At 42.6% G+C, this 21,128-nt stretch overlaps 1 protein-coding gene across 2 annotated transcripts in view; it reads left to right on the top strand.

Annotated features, from left to right (window-relative positions):
* Positions 1-21,128, top strand: part of kif19 (kinesin family member 19) — a 219,357-nt gene that overhangs the window by 184,353 nt on the left and 13,876 nt on the right. For both annotated transcript variants that reach the window (XM_078570994.1, XM_078570993.1), the window contains exons 10-15: positions 800-956; positions 2,404-2,578; positions 3,864-4,062; positions 5,488-5,758; positions 6,098-6,219; positions 11,701-11,864. In XM_078570994.1, coding sequence (XP_078427120.1) covers positions 800-956; positions 2,404-2,578; positions 3,864-4,062; positions 5,488-5,758; positions 6,098-6,219; positions 11,701-11,864 — 1,088 coding nt within the window. The remainder of the gene's footprint in view (positions 1-799; positions 957-2,403; positions 2,579-3,863; positions 4,063-5,487; positions 5,759-6,097; positions 6,220-11,700; positions 11,865-21,128) is intronic.

Raw genomic sequence — 21,128 nt, 5'->3', positions numbered from 1 at the left:
GTGCAGTATCGTATATCAGATTTTAAGTGTGCGAGATGAAAGTGGGTCACAAATTCAAAATTAGGACCTCTTTTATTGGTTCATTTTGTAATCCAGCTGCATGAAAAAGCAACTTTCAGAATACTTCACTGCGTCTGAGGCAAAGATAATGCTTTCTTTTCTCCAGCTGAAGTGCATGCCTGGTGATTGTTTATGTACACCACGTAGGCTGGTTTTGTAGTTTGAGATCACAGGCACTGCCAGCAGGAGAGCGTACAGACTGCAGAGTAGGCTCTAACAAATTGTAAGAGACTGGACATTTAAGAGATTAAAAAAATGTAAGAGACTGGACATTTAAGAGATTTAAAATCAATCTATTTCCAGGGTTCTAGCCTTGACTATACAGAAAAGGAATTGAATGATCTCTGAAAGGTTCAATAATTTTTGAGGATACATGTAGATTCTAGAATGTTAACTGGATGCCTCTTTGACATAGCTTTGCTGCAATCTTTTTGTGGTTTCGCCAAACATAAAGAAACAGCCATTTCACAAAAACAGCGACTCATCATATTCTTTTCGCTACATTCTTTCTTCACACAGGACAACCTTGTGCAAAGAAATGAAAATTCAGAATAAAATGCAGAATAAGATGTGTTAATTTACCACAAAGAGCAGCAATTTGACTTTGGGTGCAACATTGGAAAAGAGAGAATTTGCTGTACAAGCTATAGTTGGAATTACAGTCTAGTTTGTCATTCCCCATTTTTAAGAATAGTCTTAGCACATCCTGGTCTAATTTGATTCTTATTTCATGCACCAGGTAAAACGCAATTTGATGAATGTGTCCTATCACATTGCTCAGTACACCAATATCATCTCCGATCTACGCAGTGAAATCCATCGTCTAAAGAAGAAGATAGACGCACAACGAATACAACAAACGAAAAATGATAAAGCTGACATACGCAACGTGCAAGGTGAGTGACAGGCCTGAAGAATGGATAGCATCATCTGTGGCACAGAAGTGGACAGTATGCCCAATCTCCTGCAATCTGTCAACTCACTGTCTGCGCTCACTTGAGAATTCTGTGGTGTGGAATATCGTCTAATTTGTAATCCTTTAATTTTAAATGCAAACTTGTGAAATATATCTGTAGCAACAGCCTGCCTGTTTCAAGCTTAAAAATAACTTGTTTGGTTAACATCAAACCATTTGGTCTTAAAATCCCAAGTGCTCCAAAGGGGAGTTGGGTGCATTGTGCAACTGTGAGAAAGTAAATTAAAGCCTAATGCTACCTTAATGTTCTTTTATCGAAAACACTTTGTAGATTTAGGCCAATTAAGGGATTAAATATTGATGCTTTCCATTATGATTTCCATCAGTTCTCAGCAGTCATGAGCAGTAATTCCAAATGCCGTATTAAACATGATGGGTTAAAACATGAGCCCTAATTTTAACTGGGTGACAGTTTTTGACAGGTTATGTTTGAATCCTGGGTATGAAGCCTGGGGTATTTAAATTCCCTGGCCTCATCAGATGACACTTTCAACTCTTTGTGCAGCCCAGAGGCCACCCACCAACAGCAGGTGGAACAGGCTGCTGGACCAGCCCGTGGGATCTCCACGATTGTGAGGGACAAAACAGAGGCCTAAGTTTGCCTTGCGGGATCTAGGGGGAGATGCCTGCCTGGCTGCACAAGGATTTTTTAAAAAATTCATCTTACCTTATTAGGTCTCTTCTGGCCTAACTCTGGTTCCTCGTTTGGACAGTCTGACAGAAATCTCGTTCCAATTTTCTGCTTAGATCTACAAACATAAAATTGCGTTTGTGTTCCAATATATTCATTGGGACACGGTGTGTACCTAAAATGAACCCAATAGGCTGTTGGTAGGTGCTTTTGTGCCTCCAGTGAAAATCTCAGGAGGTCAACTCCAGCATGAGTATCTAACCTGGGGGTTTTTAACTGTATCTAGCCAGTTCCCTGCTAATGGTTTGTGTTGAAATCATCCCCATGGAAATAAACTGAATGGACTGAATGAGGTTCAAAGCACTGGCAAGTCTCCAAAGATCTGATAAAGTTTGTGAGCCTAATTGCAACATATTATTCAGATGTTCGAAAATCCTTTATTGTCCCTGTACCTTTTTCTGCCGCATATGTTATTTTTCTTGTGTAAATTAAATTGTTCCATTCTGAGAAGGTGTGGCTCATATTGATCTTAGTCAGTGGGACTGTGCATTAGGAGCTGGGAAGCCGAAATAGATCGGATGATGCAAACTTCTATGGTGCAGTTTTTTAAGAGTTTGGTTAAACCGGAAACCTTTTAGTCATGTATTTTGGTGTATATGTTTTTGCTTTTAGCCATTCGCTCCTCTAAATCTTGTGAAGAACCGGCTTTAACATATTTTTATTTTTGCTCGTTTAGCTGAGGTACAGCTACATTCCTCCCGTTACGATAGACGGGAGATGGAAAGGCTTCGTGAGCACCTGATCACCGCCTTTCGAGAACAGATGGATATCCGACGCAATTTGCTGGAACTGGACAGCAACAACATGCAAATTCAAGTTGACACATCCAGGCACTTACTAACTATCGCAGAGTAAGTACACTTCGTATTTCCCTGGGTGCTCACTGGAAACATTGATTCCTGCCAACCTGCACAGGGGTGAATAACTGAAAAGGGACAAATTACCAAAATCAGCAGAGAAGATGATAATTCTCTAAAGAATTTTGTTTGGTGCAACTGGTCATAGAAACGAGAAACAACTGTAATACATTAAGGTCCTCAAAGAAATCAATAGCAGTAACTGCAACATTAATTATTTCCAAAACCTTTGATGTCAATAGTAGCTCATTTTCACTTGATGACTGAACATGTATGACATTAATAACTTGTATAGCTAATGGAACTGGAGTAAATCTTGTGCTGCAGTCAATTACATTGTAGTTTCATGACTAATGAAATAATCACACACTGCATCTTTCAAATTGTGATGGTTGTTCGTGGATTCAGTGCATCAGCAAGCAAATTACACCAAACAATTTGCAATTTACATTGAAAATACATCCTCTCTCCACTGAGTGTTTACTTTCCAGTGGCTCCTGCTGGAAGCTGAACATATGTGAATATTGGGTGACTGTTTTGATGTTTGCATTGTTGAATAGTCTGTTGACAGTCACTATCTCAACTCATACACGAAGAATGAGTCGTCAGCCGAAGTAGCAGAGGGCAACTTGCACCTGTGGAATCCAAACCCTGCAAGGAGAGAGAGAAAGCAAAAAATATGTTGCCTGCTAGTCATACTTACAAGTGACTGGTATGTGGAACCTAAAGGGGTGGCAGGTGGTGAATAATATCACTGGACTAGTAATCCAGAGACCCAGGCTAATGCTCTGGGGCATGGGTTCAAATCCTACCATGGCAGTTGGTGGAATTTAAATTCAATTAATAAATCTGGAACTAAAAGCTAGTTTCAGTAATAGTGACCATGAAACCATGTCAATTGTTGTAAAATCCCATCTGATTTACTAATGCCCTTTAGGGAAGGAAATTTGCTGCCCTTACCTGGTCTGGCCTACATGTGACTCCAGACCCACAGCAATGTGGTTGACTCCTAAATGGCTTAGTAAGCCATTCATATCAAGTGCAATTAGGGATGGGCAATAAATGTTGGCCTTGTCAGTGATGTCCACATCCTATGAAAGAACAAATATTTTTCAAAAAGCAGAAATCCAATTATAGCTTAAAAATAATCTTTGCTGCATTCATCAGTGAAGCCAATGAAACTTAAGCTAACGTTGCTTGAACTATGCTGTCCAAAGTTGGTTATTTGATGGTGAACTGACTCAAGTGTGATGTAAATGTCATCTGATTGTTCCTGTAGCTGGGTGCAGGAAAAGGCTCGGCGAGCAAAGAAATGGAGGGAAGAATACCGAAAGGAGGTCTACAGCAAGGAAGATAGTGAGAAGGATTCAGACACTGGAGATGACCAATCCGATGTTATGGAACCAACAGAGGTAGCTGTGGCCCGGGAAAATATCGCTGCACTTGTGGCTGAGCAAAAGAAATTAAAATGGCAGAAGGTAACTACATAACCCAACAGCTTCAATATAAATCATTGGGTGAAATCGTCCCAGGTTTGCACAAAGTGTGGTAGCGGACAGGTAAAACAATGCTTTACTTGCCGGCTGCAGTGACGGCTTTACATGCCGCATTGTCCCAAACCTGCCACATTAATTATCCATTCCCCGGAAACACGCTTTTTCCAAGGCGGGCGGGCTCTCATTTGCCTGCCATGCCATCACCTCGCTGCTTCATCATACCAGGCACCACATTTAAAGTACAGCTGCGCTCAGTGCTTCTAGCCTAGGACTGCAGCAAAGAAGACATGGCCCTAAAAGGCAAGAAGACTGCAGTTCTCAAACGCCTTTTGGATGCCATGGAGGCCCGTTGTGATGTCCTCTACCCCAGGTCTGGCCGCAGGTGGGGCAGCTAACTTACCACTCCTTGGCTTGGTAGGCGATGGCAATGGTGATCAGTGCCAATGTTGCACAGAAGAGATTGCCCATCTGTGTTGAACCCAAATCTAGATCAGTGACTTTCCTTGGGAACTTATTTCACAAGTCTGTTATGCTTTAGTTGAAGAAGTTCTGTTTTTTTTTTGCTTTAATTTTTACAATTTCTGTTACCATTTTCTTCCCTCTCCTTCTCAGAAGGCATTGGCTTATTTCCACAATACCTTTCACAAAGCCAATTGTACTTAAAACACTTACAAAACATTTTATAAATGAACACATTCTCTGGTTGCGGTGACCACGTCGGAGAGTAGGGCTTTTTACATTTGCTATCATTATTTTATCTTGTACAAAAGAAACTTCATTTCTCAGGTCATGGTGAAGAATAAAATGTAATATGTAGTCTTTGACCAATCCAAGTTCCAATCACATTTTAACGTGCACAAACACAAAGAAATATTACAGAAACTGTCTTCGTTTTTCTCTACTCTGACTGAACATCCTTCAACAACTCCAATTTCCTTTAACTTCCCCTATTATGCTCACCTGGTCGTCTTCCAGTCCAGGTCCAATTATTTTTTAAAGGTGCCATCTTTACTCAGGGACCAGAGCCCTCATTCACCCTGCTACAGTATGTGTTATGTTACACGCCACACAACACAATGCAGGTACATATTTTAAGGGCGTTTTACAATTAGAGATTGTAAACCATCTTTCATTCCTTATATTGGTCTCCTTAAAGCTTCATTGCCCTTAATTTGTTTTGTTTGTGCAGGTATCCAGCTTGCCAGTGGAAGGCATGCCCTCTTGTAGCACCCACTTTAGATTCATTGCAACATGATAACCCAGCATAAAATGCATATATTATGATCCAACTACAAGTTGGCTAATTCCAAGAAGAAGTGATTACTGCATTTTATGTGTTTGAATACTGGTTCACTTAACCTATTGTAACTTCCAACCTCTAACCAGTTTCCCCTTCCCCATTTTTAGGTTGAGTTGGAGAAACAGTTTACCGACATTCGTTCCCGTGCTCATAGATTAGAAGAGCTCCTTCCCAAGAGGATCAGCAGTGAGCAACAACGGGAGGTTTTGAGCCTGCTCTGTAAGGTGCATGAACTGGAAATTGAGAACACGGAAATGCAGTCCAATGCATTACTCAAGGACAACGTCATACGGCAGACAGACTATGTTGTTCAGCGCTTTGAGCAGCATAGGCAACTGTGTGCTGAAATTATTCAGCAGCAGCGGCAGATCATAGATGGTATATTATCACTTAATTCCTACAATTTATGCATCTTGTTCCTTTGGTTAATTACAGGTGATCTGCTTCATAATCTGCTTTTACAAGTCTGCATTTGTGTGTGTGTGTGTGTGTGTGTGTATGTATATGTATGAATGTTGAAGTTCCTGATGAAGTTGCATTGATTTTAAAACCTACACTCACTGTATTATGCTAACAATACACTTCCTATTTATACGGTTGGGATCGACCTGTCGGAATGATAACAAGCATCTTTTGTTTCAGGTTGCAATTGCAGCACAGGTAGTGATGTTGCCTCTTTGAAATGAGAACCGTGAAATATATTGTGTCTCTTGACAGATCACAACCTGCTGGTTCCTTCACAGTTGGATGAGTTGTATGAAATTTACCTGAGAGAGCTGGAAGAAGGCAACTTGGACCGGATTGTAGCCATCCATACAGTCACAACAAGAACCCTAAAGGTACAGCATAACTAATGGCATAGAGATCTATTTATTTAAATACGTGAGAAAAATCTTTTCAGAGATATACTGTATTAGAGTTATTGAACTTCAGAAGTTTATTTATTTCCCACTTCATGTAGATTTTTAAAAGTTAGAAATGTTCTTTGTTTATGTTGACGCTGGCTCTATTAAGTATACAACATTTAAGCTAATTTTCACTTAAGTGTAGTGTTTTGAGAGTTTTTTTACCTCACTTTAGATTCAGAATTTTAAATTCCACAAAATTGCTCACAGTGATTAAGATATCATGATAATCAGTGAAAATTTCAGTCCAAGGAACAAGTCTGTCGGAAGGCAACACTAAAATTAACTTGGGATGGGGGTTCATCTCCTCATGTTATGTAGAAACTAGGACTGTCTGTAACACCAGGGTGGACAGCTCATTTGTCATTCTGAAATGGGCCAGAGTGTCTTTTATACAGGACAATGGATGTAATAGCTGAATGCAACACTATACCTGAAATAGCTGATAAATAAAACTGAAGCTCTGATGCAATGCAGTAGTTCATGGAAAGTTGCCCAGAAACATAGCCAAGCAGCACCTGTTTTAGGGTACAAAACAACACCTAAGCCTAGCAGGTAGGAAGCATGCATTAATTATGACCCCAAAGTGTTTCATCCATCAGATTGGTAAAGGTAAATAAATTGACATGCAGTGTCTATGCCCAAAGCTATTTGCATATGCCTGTTTGAGATCCCTCAGCAAAGCTGGTTTGCTTTGAGGTAGCTGCACTTGGAAAAATCTGGTCTACATGCGGCCTAACAGTGTTAAAGTGTTAAAGTGATCATCTGCTAAGCGACAACCAACAAGATAAGCTTTTAAAAGATAATTCCTGAATGTGGAGCCAGTTATAGCAAGTACCAACCCCAGATTCACAAGAATGCAGGCCATTGCTGGCCATACCTCTCCCCCCACCCCCACCCTGTTTTCTGTCCCACCCCTTAATTGCTGTTCCCCCCCATCAGTCACACTGCCTTCAGATTTGATCACCTACCCACACCACATCCCCTTCTTCCGTTCCACTTTAATGGTGAGCTTGCAGTTAGTATCTGTACCTTGCGCGCTTGATTTTAATGAGGCCCGAGGCCCAATATCGGGTGTGTCTCAGGCCTAGACATTCAAGTGCAAGGATTATTCCCTGCAACCCGCTCAAAAATGAGGGCACTTGAATTTCTAGGCCAGAAAGTACAAATACAGTTTACATTAACTCAACAATATTTTTAACATTATTGAAGATGATACACATCCTGCTAAATCACTGGGGTGACTACAGACACACACATGTGTGCACAAACCATGCTGGAAACATTAAATGCATAAACACCTACCCTGATCCCTATGAAGATTAAATTTATGCATCTCACTGGATGGTCAAAGTGTCTGGACTGGATGAAAATGCAAAAACAGAAAAAGTAGGAAGATTGATTGTCCTTTCAACCACCAACAAAGAAGCTCTCAGCACTTATTTGCCATCCAATAAACGCAAACGTTGTGCACTTGCTCAACCAACCTACTGCTGCTTGAACAAATTTAGATTTCAGTCCCTTGTACTTACAATTATTTTCAATAGGTTGCTTCATTATACATGTGCTAGATTATTTGGAGAGGGAAGGTGTTCCACTCTTGCAAAATACCCAACCCAATGTCAAAGCAAAGAGCTGATAACATGCATCACCTGGGACTATAAGGCCTGGATTTTCGCTCCCAGGTCAGGAGTGCAGAGTCAGGACATTTTCCGGTTCCACAAACCCAACCCAGGAGAAAATGCCTTGGATAGGTGGACTTTCATTCTGAGGTGATGGGAGTCAGGCCGGGTGACCCCAGAAGGAGTGCAAAGAATGACAGGTGCTGATGTGGGCTGGGTGGAAGGCCTGTCTCGGTGCACCGGCACTGAATCAAAGTATTTTTAAAAACCAGAAAAAACATAAAAAAGCCCTCCAGCCCTCATCCCTCACACCGTCTCAACCCCCCACACCCCTCACCCCTTCACATATACTCCACATGCCCATCCATGCCAACCCATGCAAACTCATGCTCCCCACCCACCACCCTGTAGCCCTTTATAGCCCCTATGCCAACTTCGCACCAACACATGCCAGCCCATGCTCCCTCACCCATCACTCTTTGTCCTTACATGCCAACTCACCCAATATCTACCATGGGCAGACCTCAGGACTCATGCTGAGATTAAATAAAATAAAGTTCCAAGCATCTATTGCAGACTTTATTAAAAAAAAATCTTTTCATTCATAAGAACCCATTTACTACATTTGCATTCCTTCAACTACATTATCCCTTATAACAACAAACATTTCATTCAATTGCATAATCACTTATAAAAACAAGCATTGGAATTCATAGTTCCAAAGAGTCCATAACCACTTGGAGCTGTCAATCAAACAGTACAATGGCAGGCACCATACTGTGATAATGAATGATTGTGAAATCAGTCATGCAACACTAATCCAGTAATGGTAGCCCAAGGTTCAAGTTAACAGGCAGAATGAAATAACATTCAATTATTCTTCTTCACACTCCAGATAGTTTTTTTTTTCAAAAAGTTAAAGGGCAGGAGCTTTTAATTCCTTGACAGCTCCCTTTGACAGTTCATCTTGATCTTCATCACTTTTGACAGTTGTTTTTGACAGTTCCAATGACCTTGACAGTTCCAAAGAGTTCATGCACTTTTTACATACATTATGCCTACTTTTAATAATCCCAAAGGGCACCTGACCTCCCCCAAAAGGTGTCCCGGGACCCTGCCTAAAGGAGTACCTTACCTCTCCAAAAGGCTTCCTTAGCTATCCAAACAAATCCACAGAGTTCAGACTTGCTCCTACCAGGTCTCACCTGCACACATTGGGTTTCAGGCACCCCTCACACCAAAATCACACATGAATGGAGGAAGCTGCTGATTCTTATGGGCAGCTGCCTCTGCAAAATGCGCATGTGTGAGTCCCAGCCCAGGCCCATTCCCATCCCCGTGAAAACGGTAGGCGTTGTGTTCAGGAGCAGGGCTTCCAAATTCGGGCCTCTTTGTCATTGTTCAACTTTTAAGGAACCCTAGGAGGTGTTATGATTTTAAGTCCACATGTTTATTCCTACCCTGTGTGTCATAAAGGATCTAGGGATCATTTCTGCAGCAGACAGAAACCATTTGTACCAGATATATGACATTAATGCTGCTTCTTTACTAGTATGCTGAAGAAAAGGAAAACTGGCTCTTTTGATGTCAGCACTGTCTTGTCAAACTTGTTCTCTGATGGCAGTCTGCAACATAAAGTAAAAACAAAACATGTTACAAAATTCAGGTCTGCCCTAGATATTCTCTAGGGTTGAATGTCCATCCTGTAAGCTGATTCTGAGTTCCTAATGAGCAGGTGTTTTCCTTTATTGGCCAATATCTAGCCATTTAAAAAAATGTATTCATTCACGAGATGGGGGTGTTATTTATTGCTAATCCCTATTTGCCCCTGAGAAGGTGGTGGTGAAACCCCTTCTTGAACTGTTGCAGTCCATGTGGTGAAAGTGCTGTAAGGAAGAGAGTTTCACCCACCAATGGCAAAGTAATGGCAATATATTTCCAAGTCTGGATGGTGTCTAACTTGGAGGGGAACTTACAGGTGATTGCTGTTCCCATGTGCCTGCGGCATTTGTCTGTCTAAGTGATAGAGGTTGCGGGGTTTGCAAGATACTGTCGAAGGAACCCTTATGAGTTGCTGCAGTGCATCTTGTACATGATACATCGTGCTGCCATTGTGCACCAGTGGAGGAGGGAGCAAATGTTTGAGCTGGTAGATGGGTTGCCGCAAGCGGGTTGCTTTGTCCTGGATGATGTCAAGCTTCTTGAGTGTTGTTGGACTCATTCAGGCAAGTGGGCAATATTCCATCACACTCCTGACTTGTGTCTTGTAGATGTTGGAAGGGCTATGGGGAGTGAGAAAGTGAGTCACTTGCTGCAGAATACCAAACTCTGACCTGCTCTTGTAGTCACAATCTTTATGTGGTCAGTCCAGTTCAGTTTTTGGCCAATGGTGACCCTCAGGATGTTGATGGTGTGATGTTAATGCCATTAAATGCCCAAGGGTTAGAAAATTGCTGCTAATGTTATGGGCATCCCTCTCACCTATGATAGTGTGTCGCAGGCCCATAACAGTGAAAATCACTTGCGATGTGATACCATTTTGTACCTGCCACCACATGCAGTTCTCCAATCTTTCTAAAGGCGGACTGATGTAGACTTTAGGGAAACAAAGCACAGAATTTAATGGGGCCTGCTGGAGTGAGTATGATGGCGGGTGGGCCAGAGAAACTCCTGGCAGCAGAAAACTGTCCCACACTCAGGAAATGCCGACACAGGAAACCCACCTGTAAATGGTAAGAAGCCACTTGAGACTAATTATCCATGAGCCCCCCCTCCCCACCCCCCCTCACCCTGGGGTTTAATGGTGGCTCAGGGATTTAACTGGACACACGCAGGTCTCCTGTGTCTCCAGAAAGCTGCCCAGCAAACTGTGTCAGATTTGCCTGTGGCCTTGTTTCCCAGAAGGAAAAAACAGTTCGGACCAGTACTTTAATTTCCCAGTTTTTACTGGTGTTCCACTTTAAGATATACAAAACCAGTTCGGACCAGTATATTTATTTCCCAGTTTTTACTGTTTTTCATTCTTGGTGGGGGCTGGGGGTACCCAAACAAAGGGCACAACATCAGGAAGGGGAGGAGCACTTAAAGTCACCCCCCTGCCCTTGCATCCAATCTCTAAACTTCCTCACTGGCGGCCCCCTCCGCACGGCAACTATTATCCCCACTTTCCTCTCTCCCTGGATTGAGTGACGATCTCTGGTGAAGGCCTTTGCGCAGTACCAGCAGTGGCCACCACTCCCTGCGGTGCTGTGGGTACTGGAGAGCTGCTGGCCTCTGACTGCCCGGCAGCTCTTGAGGGCAGGATTTTCACCCCATAGGAGACCAGTAGGGTGGGAGATCCAATGCTGTCCAAGTGAGTGCTTGATTTGCACTGAAATAGTGTCAGGCCTCTCATGGAAAGGCAATGCGGTTATCCCACCAGTACTCCAACTGGTGGGCAGGTGCCTGATCAACGCGACTAAATACCAGCCCAAGTCATACGTAAATCAGCAGACTTTACAATTATTGATGGAGTATTCAAATACTTAATTTAAAAGAAATGAATTTAACACCAGAATGAAACATTTCAAGATATAAATATTTTATCTGTATATAATAGAGCAGTTGTTTCCACATAAAGTAAAATAAACCAATGGTCACAGCTTTGTGAAGTGTCTCAACCATAAGTTTGTGGAGCAAAAATCAATCATATGTCCAAAATCCATCTTCTTATTACTTTGGTCATTCTGCTGTTTGTGAATAGTGTAGAGGCACAAGTTGGTAATTTCTCACATTTGTCGGTTTGACCCTCCAGGATGGTTCAGTTACTAATGTGGCCCAGAGGCTAAAAGTGGGAGAGCTGGTCCAGGACGTGGACTCTGATCAGGAAAGTGTGAGAACAATTGGATCTGAAAAGCCTTATCCTTGGCGAAAGAATTACAAAGATGTGCTACCACCGCTTGTACCAGAGCCAGAGAGGTAACATTAAGAATATAAGGACTCAGAGTACAGACCCCCCAATAAGCTGGATGTCTTTAACTCTAAATATTACCTTTAATTTAAGGGTTTGTTGCCAGATTGGCAAACCAGAATTTTTTCCCCTTAATGGGCACACAGAGTAAAGATGATGAGGCCTGAGTACAAACTTGGGAATTTGGTGCAGGTGGGAATTCAGTGCAGAGAGGAAAGAATTTGCTGCTTTTTATACCTTTCTTTCAGCCTCCAGTAGCTGGTGAGTGTTCAAAGGAATTAATTAGCTGAGCAGGTATGTGATTGGTTGGTGAGTTTTAAGATTTTATTCCTCTAAATGGAGGCAGTAGTTTAAACCAGTACTGGGGAGATATAAGTCTTGCAGCCAATTTATAGCTTAACTAACTAAATTACTTAATATAACTATAGATAACAGTTGAGTGATATTTCCAAATTTGAAACCTAATTAGTTAAATGAAACACAATAAAGATAGCAAGGCAGGTGATGTGTTGCAGCTGTAGCATGTGAGGACTGGTGGAAGCTGATGTGATCCACAGCAACCACACCTGTAATAAGTGTCGGCAGCTTGAGGAACTTCAGCTCAGAGTTGATGAGCTGGAGTCCGAGCTTCAAACACTGTGATCTATTGGGGAAAGGGGAAGACTTACCTGGACACTTTGTTCCAGGAGGCAGTCATACCCCTTAGGCTAGGTAATTCAGATTTCATCTGTGGTCAGGGACAGGAGGATGTGACCAGGAGGAGTGAGGCAGGTTTAGGGACCCAGAAGGTAAAAATGGAGGCGCCTCAGCTCCTGAGATTATCCAGCAGGTTCGAGGTTCTTGCAGTTTGTGTAGACGAGAGCATGGATGCAGGGTGGATGAGCAAACTGACCATGTCATTGTGGTGCAGGGGATTCAAGTGGGGAGAAAGGAAAGGAATGTGGTTGTAGTAGGGGACAGTATAGTCAGGGGGATAGATACTGTTCCCCGCAGCTGAGAACGTGAGTTCTGCCTGCCCTGTCTGGTCCCAGGGTTAAGGACATCTCCTCTGGGCTGAAGAGGAACTTGGAGTAGGAGGGGGAGAATTCAGTTGTCATGGTCCATATGGATGCTGAGTGGGACAGGAAGTGACAGAGAGTTTAATTGTAATAGTACAATAGAGAGTAAGGTCCAGTAGTAAAAAAAATTGAGGTCACTTTATCTGAATGCACAGAGCATCAACAATAAGATGGATGAACTAGTGACACAAACAGAGATAAATTGTTTAGGTATAATGGCCATTGCAAAGACATGGTTGCAAGGTGACCAAGGTTGGGAAATAAATATTCCAGAGTACACAACATTTCCAAAAGACCGACAGAAAAGAAAAGGGGTAGCCCTATTAACAAATGATGACATAAGGACATCAGCGAGAAAGGATCTTGGCTCAGAAAATCAGGAAGTAGAATCAGTATGGATGGAGATTAGGCATAGCTAGGGTTAGAAAATACTGAAGGGAGTAGTTTATAGACCCCCTACTGGTTGTTATGCCATTGGACAGAGAATTAAACAAGGAATTATTGGAGCTTGTAACAAAGCAATGTAATAGTTGTGGAGGACCTTAATATTCATATCGATTGGATCAATCAAATTAGCAAAAGTAGTCTGGAAAATGAGTTTATAGAGTGCTTTAGTGACAGGTGCCTGGAGCAATATGTTGTCGAGCCAACTAGGGATAAAGCTATTTTCGATCTTGTATTATGCAATGAGGCAGGGTTTATTAGTAACGTAACAGTAAAAGATCCACTGGAAAATAGTGATCATAAAACAATTAAATTCCACATTAAGTTTGAAAATGACACACTCCAATCACAAACAAGAATCTTAAACTTAAACAAAACCAACCTTGTAGATATGAGGGAAGATCTGGCTAAGATTGATTGGCTAAATAGACTAAATATATGGTTGTAAATAAACAGTGGGAAACATTTAAAGAAACAATTCAAAATGTTCAACAAAAATAAATTTCATTGAAAAACAGTGAGAAAGATCCATCCGTAGCTTATGAAGGAGGTGAAGGATAGTGTTAGATTAAAAGAAGAGGCTTATAATGTTGCAAAGAATAGTAAGTCTGAGAATTGGGACTGTTTTAGAAACCAGCCAAGGGACATCAAAAAGTTGATAAAAAGGGAAAAAAATTGAATATGAGAATAAACTAGCCAGGAATATTCAAACAGATTGTAAGAGTTTTTACGAGTATATAAAAAGGAAGAGAGTAGCTAAAGTAAACATCAGTTCCTTAGAAGCAGAAACAAGAGAAATTATCATGGGGAATGAGGAAATGGCAGAGACATTGAACAAATATTTTGTCAGTCTTCACAGTAGAAGATATAAGTTCCATACCAGAAATGAAGGATAACTAGGGGCTAATAAGAGTGAGGAAATTAAGGTAATTTTAGGTGATTTAAGGTAAGAAAAATTACTGCAGAAAAACACAAGGGAATAAAATCTGACAAATCACCGGGGTGTGATGGCTTACATCCTAAGGTTCTAAACGAGACAGCTGCAGAGATAGTCATAGTACTGGTTATGATTTTCCAAAATTCCCTAGATTCTGGAACAGTCCCAGCAGGTTGGAAGTTAGCAAATGTAATACCACTATTCAAGAAAGGAGGAAGAGAGAAAACAGGGAACTGCAGGCAGTTAGCCTGACATCAGTCACTGAGAAAATGCTAGAATATTGTCAAGGGATTCTTAACCATGGACTTAGAAAAGTATAGCATGTTTAGAACAAGTCAACATGTTTATGAAAAGGAAAATTTTGTTTGACAAATTTGTTAGAATTTTTTGAGAATGTAACTAGTATGGTAGATAAAGGGGAATAAATAGATGTAGTATACTTGGATTTCCAAAAGGCTGCCACATAAGATTTCCAATAAGCTGCCACACAAAAAGTTAATAGGCAAGATAAGGGGTCATTGAGTTGGGGGTAACATTATTAACATGGATAGAGAATTGGCTAATGGACTGGAAACACAGATTAGGAATAAATAGAGCATTTTTAAGTTGGCTGGCTTTAACTAGTAGATTGCTGCAAGGATCAGTGCTCAGGTGCTGGGGCTTAGCTATTTACAATCTATATTAATGACTTAGATGAAGAGGCAGAGAGTAATGTATCTAAGTTTGCTGATGATACAAAACAAGTTGGGAATGCAAGCTATGAGGAGAACACAAAGAGGCTGCAAAGAGATATGGACAGGTTAAGTAAGTGGGCAACAAGATGGCAGATTGAGTATAATGTGGGGAAGTGTGAGGCTGTTCATTTTGGTTGTAAGAATAGAAAAGCAGAATGTATTTTAAAAGGCATAAAACTTGTAAATGTTGATGTTCAGAGAGACTTGGGTGTACTCGTACAAGGAACAACAAAAGGTAAACAATATAAAGCAAGCATTTAGGAAAGCAAGTGGCATGTAGGCCTTTATTGCAAGGGGATTGGAGTACCAGAATAAAAAACACATCCTGATACGATTGTATGGGGTTTGGTGAAACCACATCTGGAATACTGTGTACAATTTTGGTTTCCATATTTACATTAGGATATACTTACATTGGAGGCAGTGCAGCGCAGGTTCACTAAATTGGTCCTTGGGTTGAGAAAATTGTCCTATGATGAAAGGCAGAGTAAATTGGGTCTATATTCTCTGGAGTTGAGAGGAATGAGAGGTGATCTCGTTGGAACATTCAGGTTTATAAAGGGGCTTGACACTGAGAAGTGGTTTCCCCTGACAAGGGAATCTAGGACTGAGATGAGAAGAAATTTCTTCACTCAAAGGGTTGTGAATCTTTGGAATTCTCTACCTCAAAGGGTTGTTGATGCTCCATCATTGAATATATTTAAGGCTGGGATTGGCAGATTTCATTCTCTCAAGGAATCAAGGGATATGAGAATCGGGCAGGCAAGTGGAGTTGAAGCATAAGGTCAGCCATGATCATATTGAATGGTAGAGAGGGCTCAATGGTTGTATGGTCTTCACCTGCTCCTGTTCCTTATGTTTTTATGTTCATGCAAGTTGTTTAAAATGAGTCATTTATTGGTGAAGTAATTATTTGGGTTTCTTAACTGGCCACTTATTCCATTACACGACTTTGTATCTCAAAGCAGAAATTCGCTTTGATTAGTTGGCACCTTGCATCATGTTGTCTTGAGCAATAATAATAAAGGTGAAGGAGACAAAGGTTGATTAAAAAGCCTACAGAGAAGTTCAAAGTTAATAGTTTAAAGAAATAGTGTAAAAACAGTTTAAATTGTAAAAATGTGAGAGGCAGAAATAATTAGGAGGGGACAAGTTCCTTTTGGTGCTAAACTGAGTGATGAGACAGTATTCAGTATTTATAGAGCAAAACCCAAATATAATATATATATATATATATATATATATATATATATATATATATATATATAATATATATATATATATATACACACTTACTTAGACTTAGTTCCCCCGGTGCCCCAGTCCATTGCAATCTCTTTCAGTATCACACTCTTGGAGGTCCTCTTAAATGTTCCTTTGCCAGGTCTTCTTTGGCTGGCTCTGTCTTCTTCTGGCTGGTAGTGTCTATTCTACTGCCACTCTGGCATATGTCCGGGAGGCAAAATACGTGTCCTGCCGGCCTCACTTGTGTCTCTATCACAGTGTCCCACAGGTGCCTCTGACCGATTCTCTGTAGCATTTCTTTGTTGGTGATGCTATCTCTCCATGTGATGTCAAGGATCTTAAGTAGGCAGTGCTGGTGAAAGATGTCCAACTTACATGACACCTTTGCCGTTCACTTTCATGTCTTGCTGGCATAGATCGCAGTTGATACAACTACGGACAATTAGAGTCGCAGCTTCATGTCCATGTTGATCGTGTTGGGTGCTCAGACCTTGTGGAGTTGCTGGAAGACTGATGTTGCTTTGCTGATTCTTGTGTGGATGTCAATCTCTACATCACTGTCCCTGGTGATGTTGCTTCCTAGGTAGGGGAAGTGGTCGACGTCCTCAATGTTCTGTTACCTGATGGTGATGGGAGAACCTAGTTGGTGTCCAGTTATCATTGTCTTGGTCTTCCCTCAGCTGATATGTAGACCCACCTTGGCGCTGCTACTCTCAATACTGGTGGTCATGTCTTGGAGCACTTCAGCCAGCAAGGCAATGTCGCCTGCGAAATCCAGGTCCGTCAACCAGTGGTGTTGCCACGGAATGCCAAAGTCTGCTCCCAACATCGCCTTCCTCATGATGAAATCAATAACCAAGAGGAAAAGGAATGGGCAGAGTATGCAGCCTTGCCGTGCCCCTGTGATAATGTTGAAGGAGCCTGTGGCACCTGTGCTGGTCTTGACACAACAGCTGAAGTCATAGTATAAAGCTTTGAAATGTTAATATACCGCAACAGGATGCCGTACAGTCTTGCGATGTACCAGAGTGACTGCCAATGGATGCTATCAGAAGCCGCCTTGAAATCAATGAAGGTGATAACAAGTGGCTTCTAATGTTCTAGGCTCTGCTCTGTGATGTTCCTGAGTGTAAAGTTCTGCTCGCAAAATGAGCTGCGACCCTGGAAACCAGACTGTTCCCCGTGAGGGGTACCATCTACTTCTGCTTTCAATCTGTTGAGGAGCATTGTGCTGAAGACGTTGCCAGGTATTGACAGCAGTATTATGCCCCTGCAGTCATTGCAGTCATTGAGGTTCCCTTTCTTTGGCAGCTTGATGATTACTCCTCGCCTCCAGACATCCGGGATGTCCTCCGCAGTCCAGATCTTGTTGTACAGGTCTGTGGGCTCTGTTGTGATGGGGTTCTTGCCATGTTTCAGTAGCTCTGCTGGCTTCTCGTTGAGACCTTTTTGTTCCTCAGGCTCTTGATGAGTCTTTGGATCTCCGACCCGGCAATTTCTCCCGGGTTGACATTCAGCTGCTGAGCTGTGGTCCCATCATTGAACTTGAATGTGGAGCTGGAATTGGCTAGTTGAGGATCTCCCAAAAATGTTCCACCCGCCTCGCCTCCTGCTTCTTGCCAGTCAATATTGTCCTGTGGTGCTAGCCCTCGATTGGTACAGTGATCTGAAAATATTGAACTGAATGTTGAGCATATATATATATTGAGCTATATTATATATTTAATCACATGAAATGCGTGGGGAATCGAACCTGTCGTGTTCCTTTTTTTGTGCAGATTGGAGTTTTGCCTTCAATATTCAAAAATAGATGTAAAGGTCCTTGTGATTTTAAAATAAAAATAGGCAAGTAAGAAATAAAAACAGAAATTGTTGGAAATACTCAGCAGGTCTGGCAGCATCTGTAGAGAGAGAAACAGAGTTAATCTTTCAGGTCGATGACCTTTCCTCAGACCTGGAGGAAGTCACAGATGTAACAGGTTTGAAGCAAATACAGAGGCGGGGAAAGGGTGAGCCAAGTGGAAGATCTTTCATAGGATGGAAGACGAGAGATTAAATGACAACAGAGATGATGGTGTAAGGCAAAAATGGAGTGGTAATGGGACAAGGGCAGAAACAGAAGTTGGGCCTGAAGTAGATGTAAATAGGAAAAGGAGGATTATTACCAACAGCTTCTGTCCAAAAACAACAAAAAAAGCACAAAAATAATGGGAGCAGAGGTTATGATCTGAAAATGTTGAACTCGATGTTGAGTCCAAAAAGCTGTAAAGTGCCTAATCAAAAGCTGAGGTACTGCTTCTCTAGCTAATGTTGAGCATGTTTATATTTTGTGGTTTTATTTGTCTGTGGTTGGCAGCTGTTGGTAATGATTCAGCTTTTCTCATTTACACCTCCTCCAGACAGATCTTTTGGGAAAAATAAGAACAGAACTACTCAATCCTTCAAACCTCTTCTGGTGTTCAATGAGATCATGGCTGATCTGTTATTTGTTCCTTTAGCTGTCCCATTATCGTCCTTTGCCTTGCTCCATCATTCGTTTTGTTGTTTAATCTCTTCTTGCCTTCCACCCTAAAACAGAGCTTTCCTTTTCTTCTCCCCCCAAACCCTTTCCCTGCCTCTTTCCTCGCTATAAACCTGTTAGATCGCTAACTTTTTCCAGTTCTGTATCAACCTGAATTGTTAACTTTGTTTCTTTCTCCACAAATGTTGCTGGATCTGCTGAGTATTTCCAGCATTTTCCATTTTTAATTTCAGATTTCTTTTGTGTGCTTTTGTATGAATCTAAAATGGGCCTTGTTAATAGCTAATTAGGGGGCAAGATCCAGAATTCAACCTTGAATGAAGAAATAGTTCTACCTACATCTCAGACCAGCTATCTAAATGGATCTTTACTCTTTTCAATCAGCACAAGTGTGACCTCAGTGTCAGTAAAAATAAGTTGAATGAAAGGTTGTGCAAAGCTCTGCAGAGAGAGAGATTAATGTTTTGCTGGCCAAAATTAAAACATCCCCAGCCATAACCACAGTTGAGTATTTAGTGCAGAGGCCGCCCCAATGTTATGGGCATTATCATTATATTTATTTGCTCCCTACTGCTAAGTGCAATCCTTCATCGTCCTTGTTAGTGTTAGGGGTCCTCGACCATGCATTCCAAACCATATAGAAGAGGTCTGTCCAATTGTGGCCCCGGGAGCCATTGTTCAAAATGCCAGTAATACGGGTCAGCGTAGTTGAAGATTTCTCCTCTAATCACAGGCCGTTCCTTTCCCGTTTGCTGCTGATGGTCTCACTAGTGAGCCAATCAGTAGCAAATATGGGAGAGAATCAGGCTGTGATTGGAGGGGCAGTGAGCACCAGCTGCTGTGAGTATGCAGAGAGTGGGTGAGAGAGGCGCGCAGGGCCTCCCCACCCCATGCTCTCCCCTGGCTGCTGGCGCATTCCCCTGACTCCCAGCACACCCCTCAGTGTGCACCCACTTGGCCTCAGGCCTCGTTCTTGGTCTCTCTTCCCCTCTCATTGTACACCTGCGCCCCCCCACCCCCGTCAATTTAGTGGGTGGGTGGGTGTGTGAGATAGTGGGTGAGTGAGATGGGGTGGATGAGGGAGGGAGGGGAGGGTGAAGCAAGGTAGGTGGGTGAGGGAGGGAGAGTAAGAGGGAGGGAGGGTGAGTGAGTGAGTAGGTGAGTAGGTGGGTGGGTGGATGGGTGGGTGATTTATACACAGACAATGTCCCTGAACCATGCAGTAATGGATTTTCAACTAGGATTGTCTGTTATAGCACGATCCAATTTGTCTCAGCAAAACTGGGGTGTTGAACACCCATATGGATTATTGACATCACTTGTACTGTAAATATCCAATCCTGATACCTGACTGTTAATACTCATCCAAATACAGGTCTGACCATTCTTATAATGTTAATTATGAGTGTGTATGTGTGCATGAGAGAAGGGCGAGTGTGTGTATGTGAAAGAGGGGCAAGTGTGCGAGGGGGCAAGTGTGCGTGTGTGAGAGTGAGGGGGGGGGTGAGTGTGTGAATGTGAGAGAGGGGCGAGTGTGCATGTGTGTAGGGGGGGAAAGTGTGCATATGTGAGGGGGGAAGAGTGTGCATGTGTGTGAGTGCGGGGGCAGGTGTGTGTGTGTATGTGAGAGGGCCAAATGTGCATTTGTGTGAGGGGATGTGTGCTTGTGTGTGAGTGAGGGGGCGGGTGTGTGAGTGAGGGGGCGAGTGTGCGTGTGTGTGAGTGAGGGGTCAGGTGTGCATTTGAGTGAGGGAGGGGGTGGGTGTGTATGAGGGTGCGAGTGTGTATATGTGTGAGGGAGGGGGGAAAGTGTGCATCTATGTGAGGGAGGGAGACAAGTGTGCGTGTGTGTGGGGGGGTGAGTGTGTGTTTGCGGGGGGGGGTGGCGAGTATGCATGTGTGAGTAAGGGGGACGAGTATACCTGTGAGTGAGGGTGTGTGTGTGTGAGTGTGTGAGGGAGGGGGGCAAGTGTGTGTGGGGTTGGGGGTGGCAAAACTATACGTGTGTGTTGGGAGTGAGTGTGCATTTATTGGGAGGGCAAGTGTGCGTGTTTGTGTGTGGGTGGCGGTGAATGTGAGTGAGAGGAGGCAAGTGAGCATGTGTGTGAGTGTGGGGGTGGGTGTGCATGTGAGTGAGGGGGTGAGTGTGCATGTGTGTGAGGGGGTGGGTGTGAGTGAGTGAGGGGTGGGTGTGTGTGTGCATGATTGAGAGGGGTGGGTGTGTGAGTGTGTGTGAGGGGACAGATGTGCGAGTGTGTGAGTGAGGGGGCGGGTGTGCAAGTGAGGGGGCAGGTATGCGTGTGTGTGAGGGGGGCAGGTGTGCGCATGCATAT

Source organism: Cetorhinus maximus, chromosome 24, assembly GCF_964194155.1.
Source record: "Cetorhinus maximus chromosome 24, sCetMax3.hap1.1, whole genome shotgun sequence".
Lineage (NCBI taxonomy): Eukaryota > Metazoa > Chordata > Chondrichthyes > Lamniformes > Cetorhinidae > Cetorhinus > Cetorhinus maximus.
The sequence above is the reverse complement of the archived record's forward strand: the minus strand, read 5'-3'. Positions and strand labels throughout refer to the sequence as shown.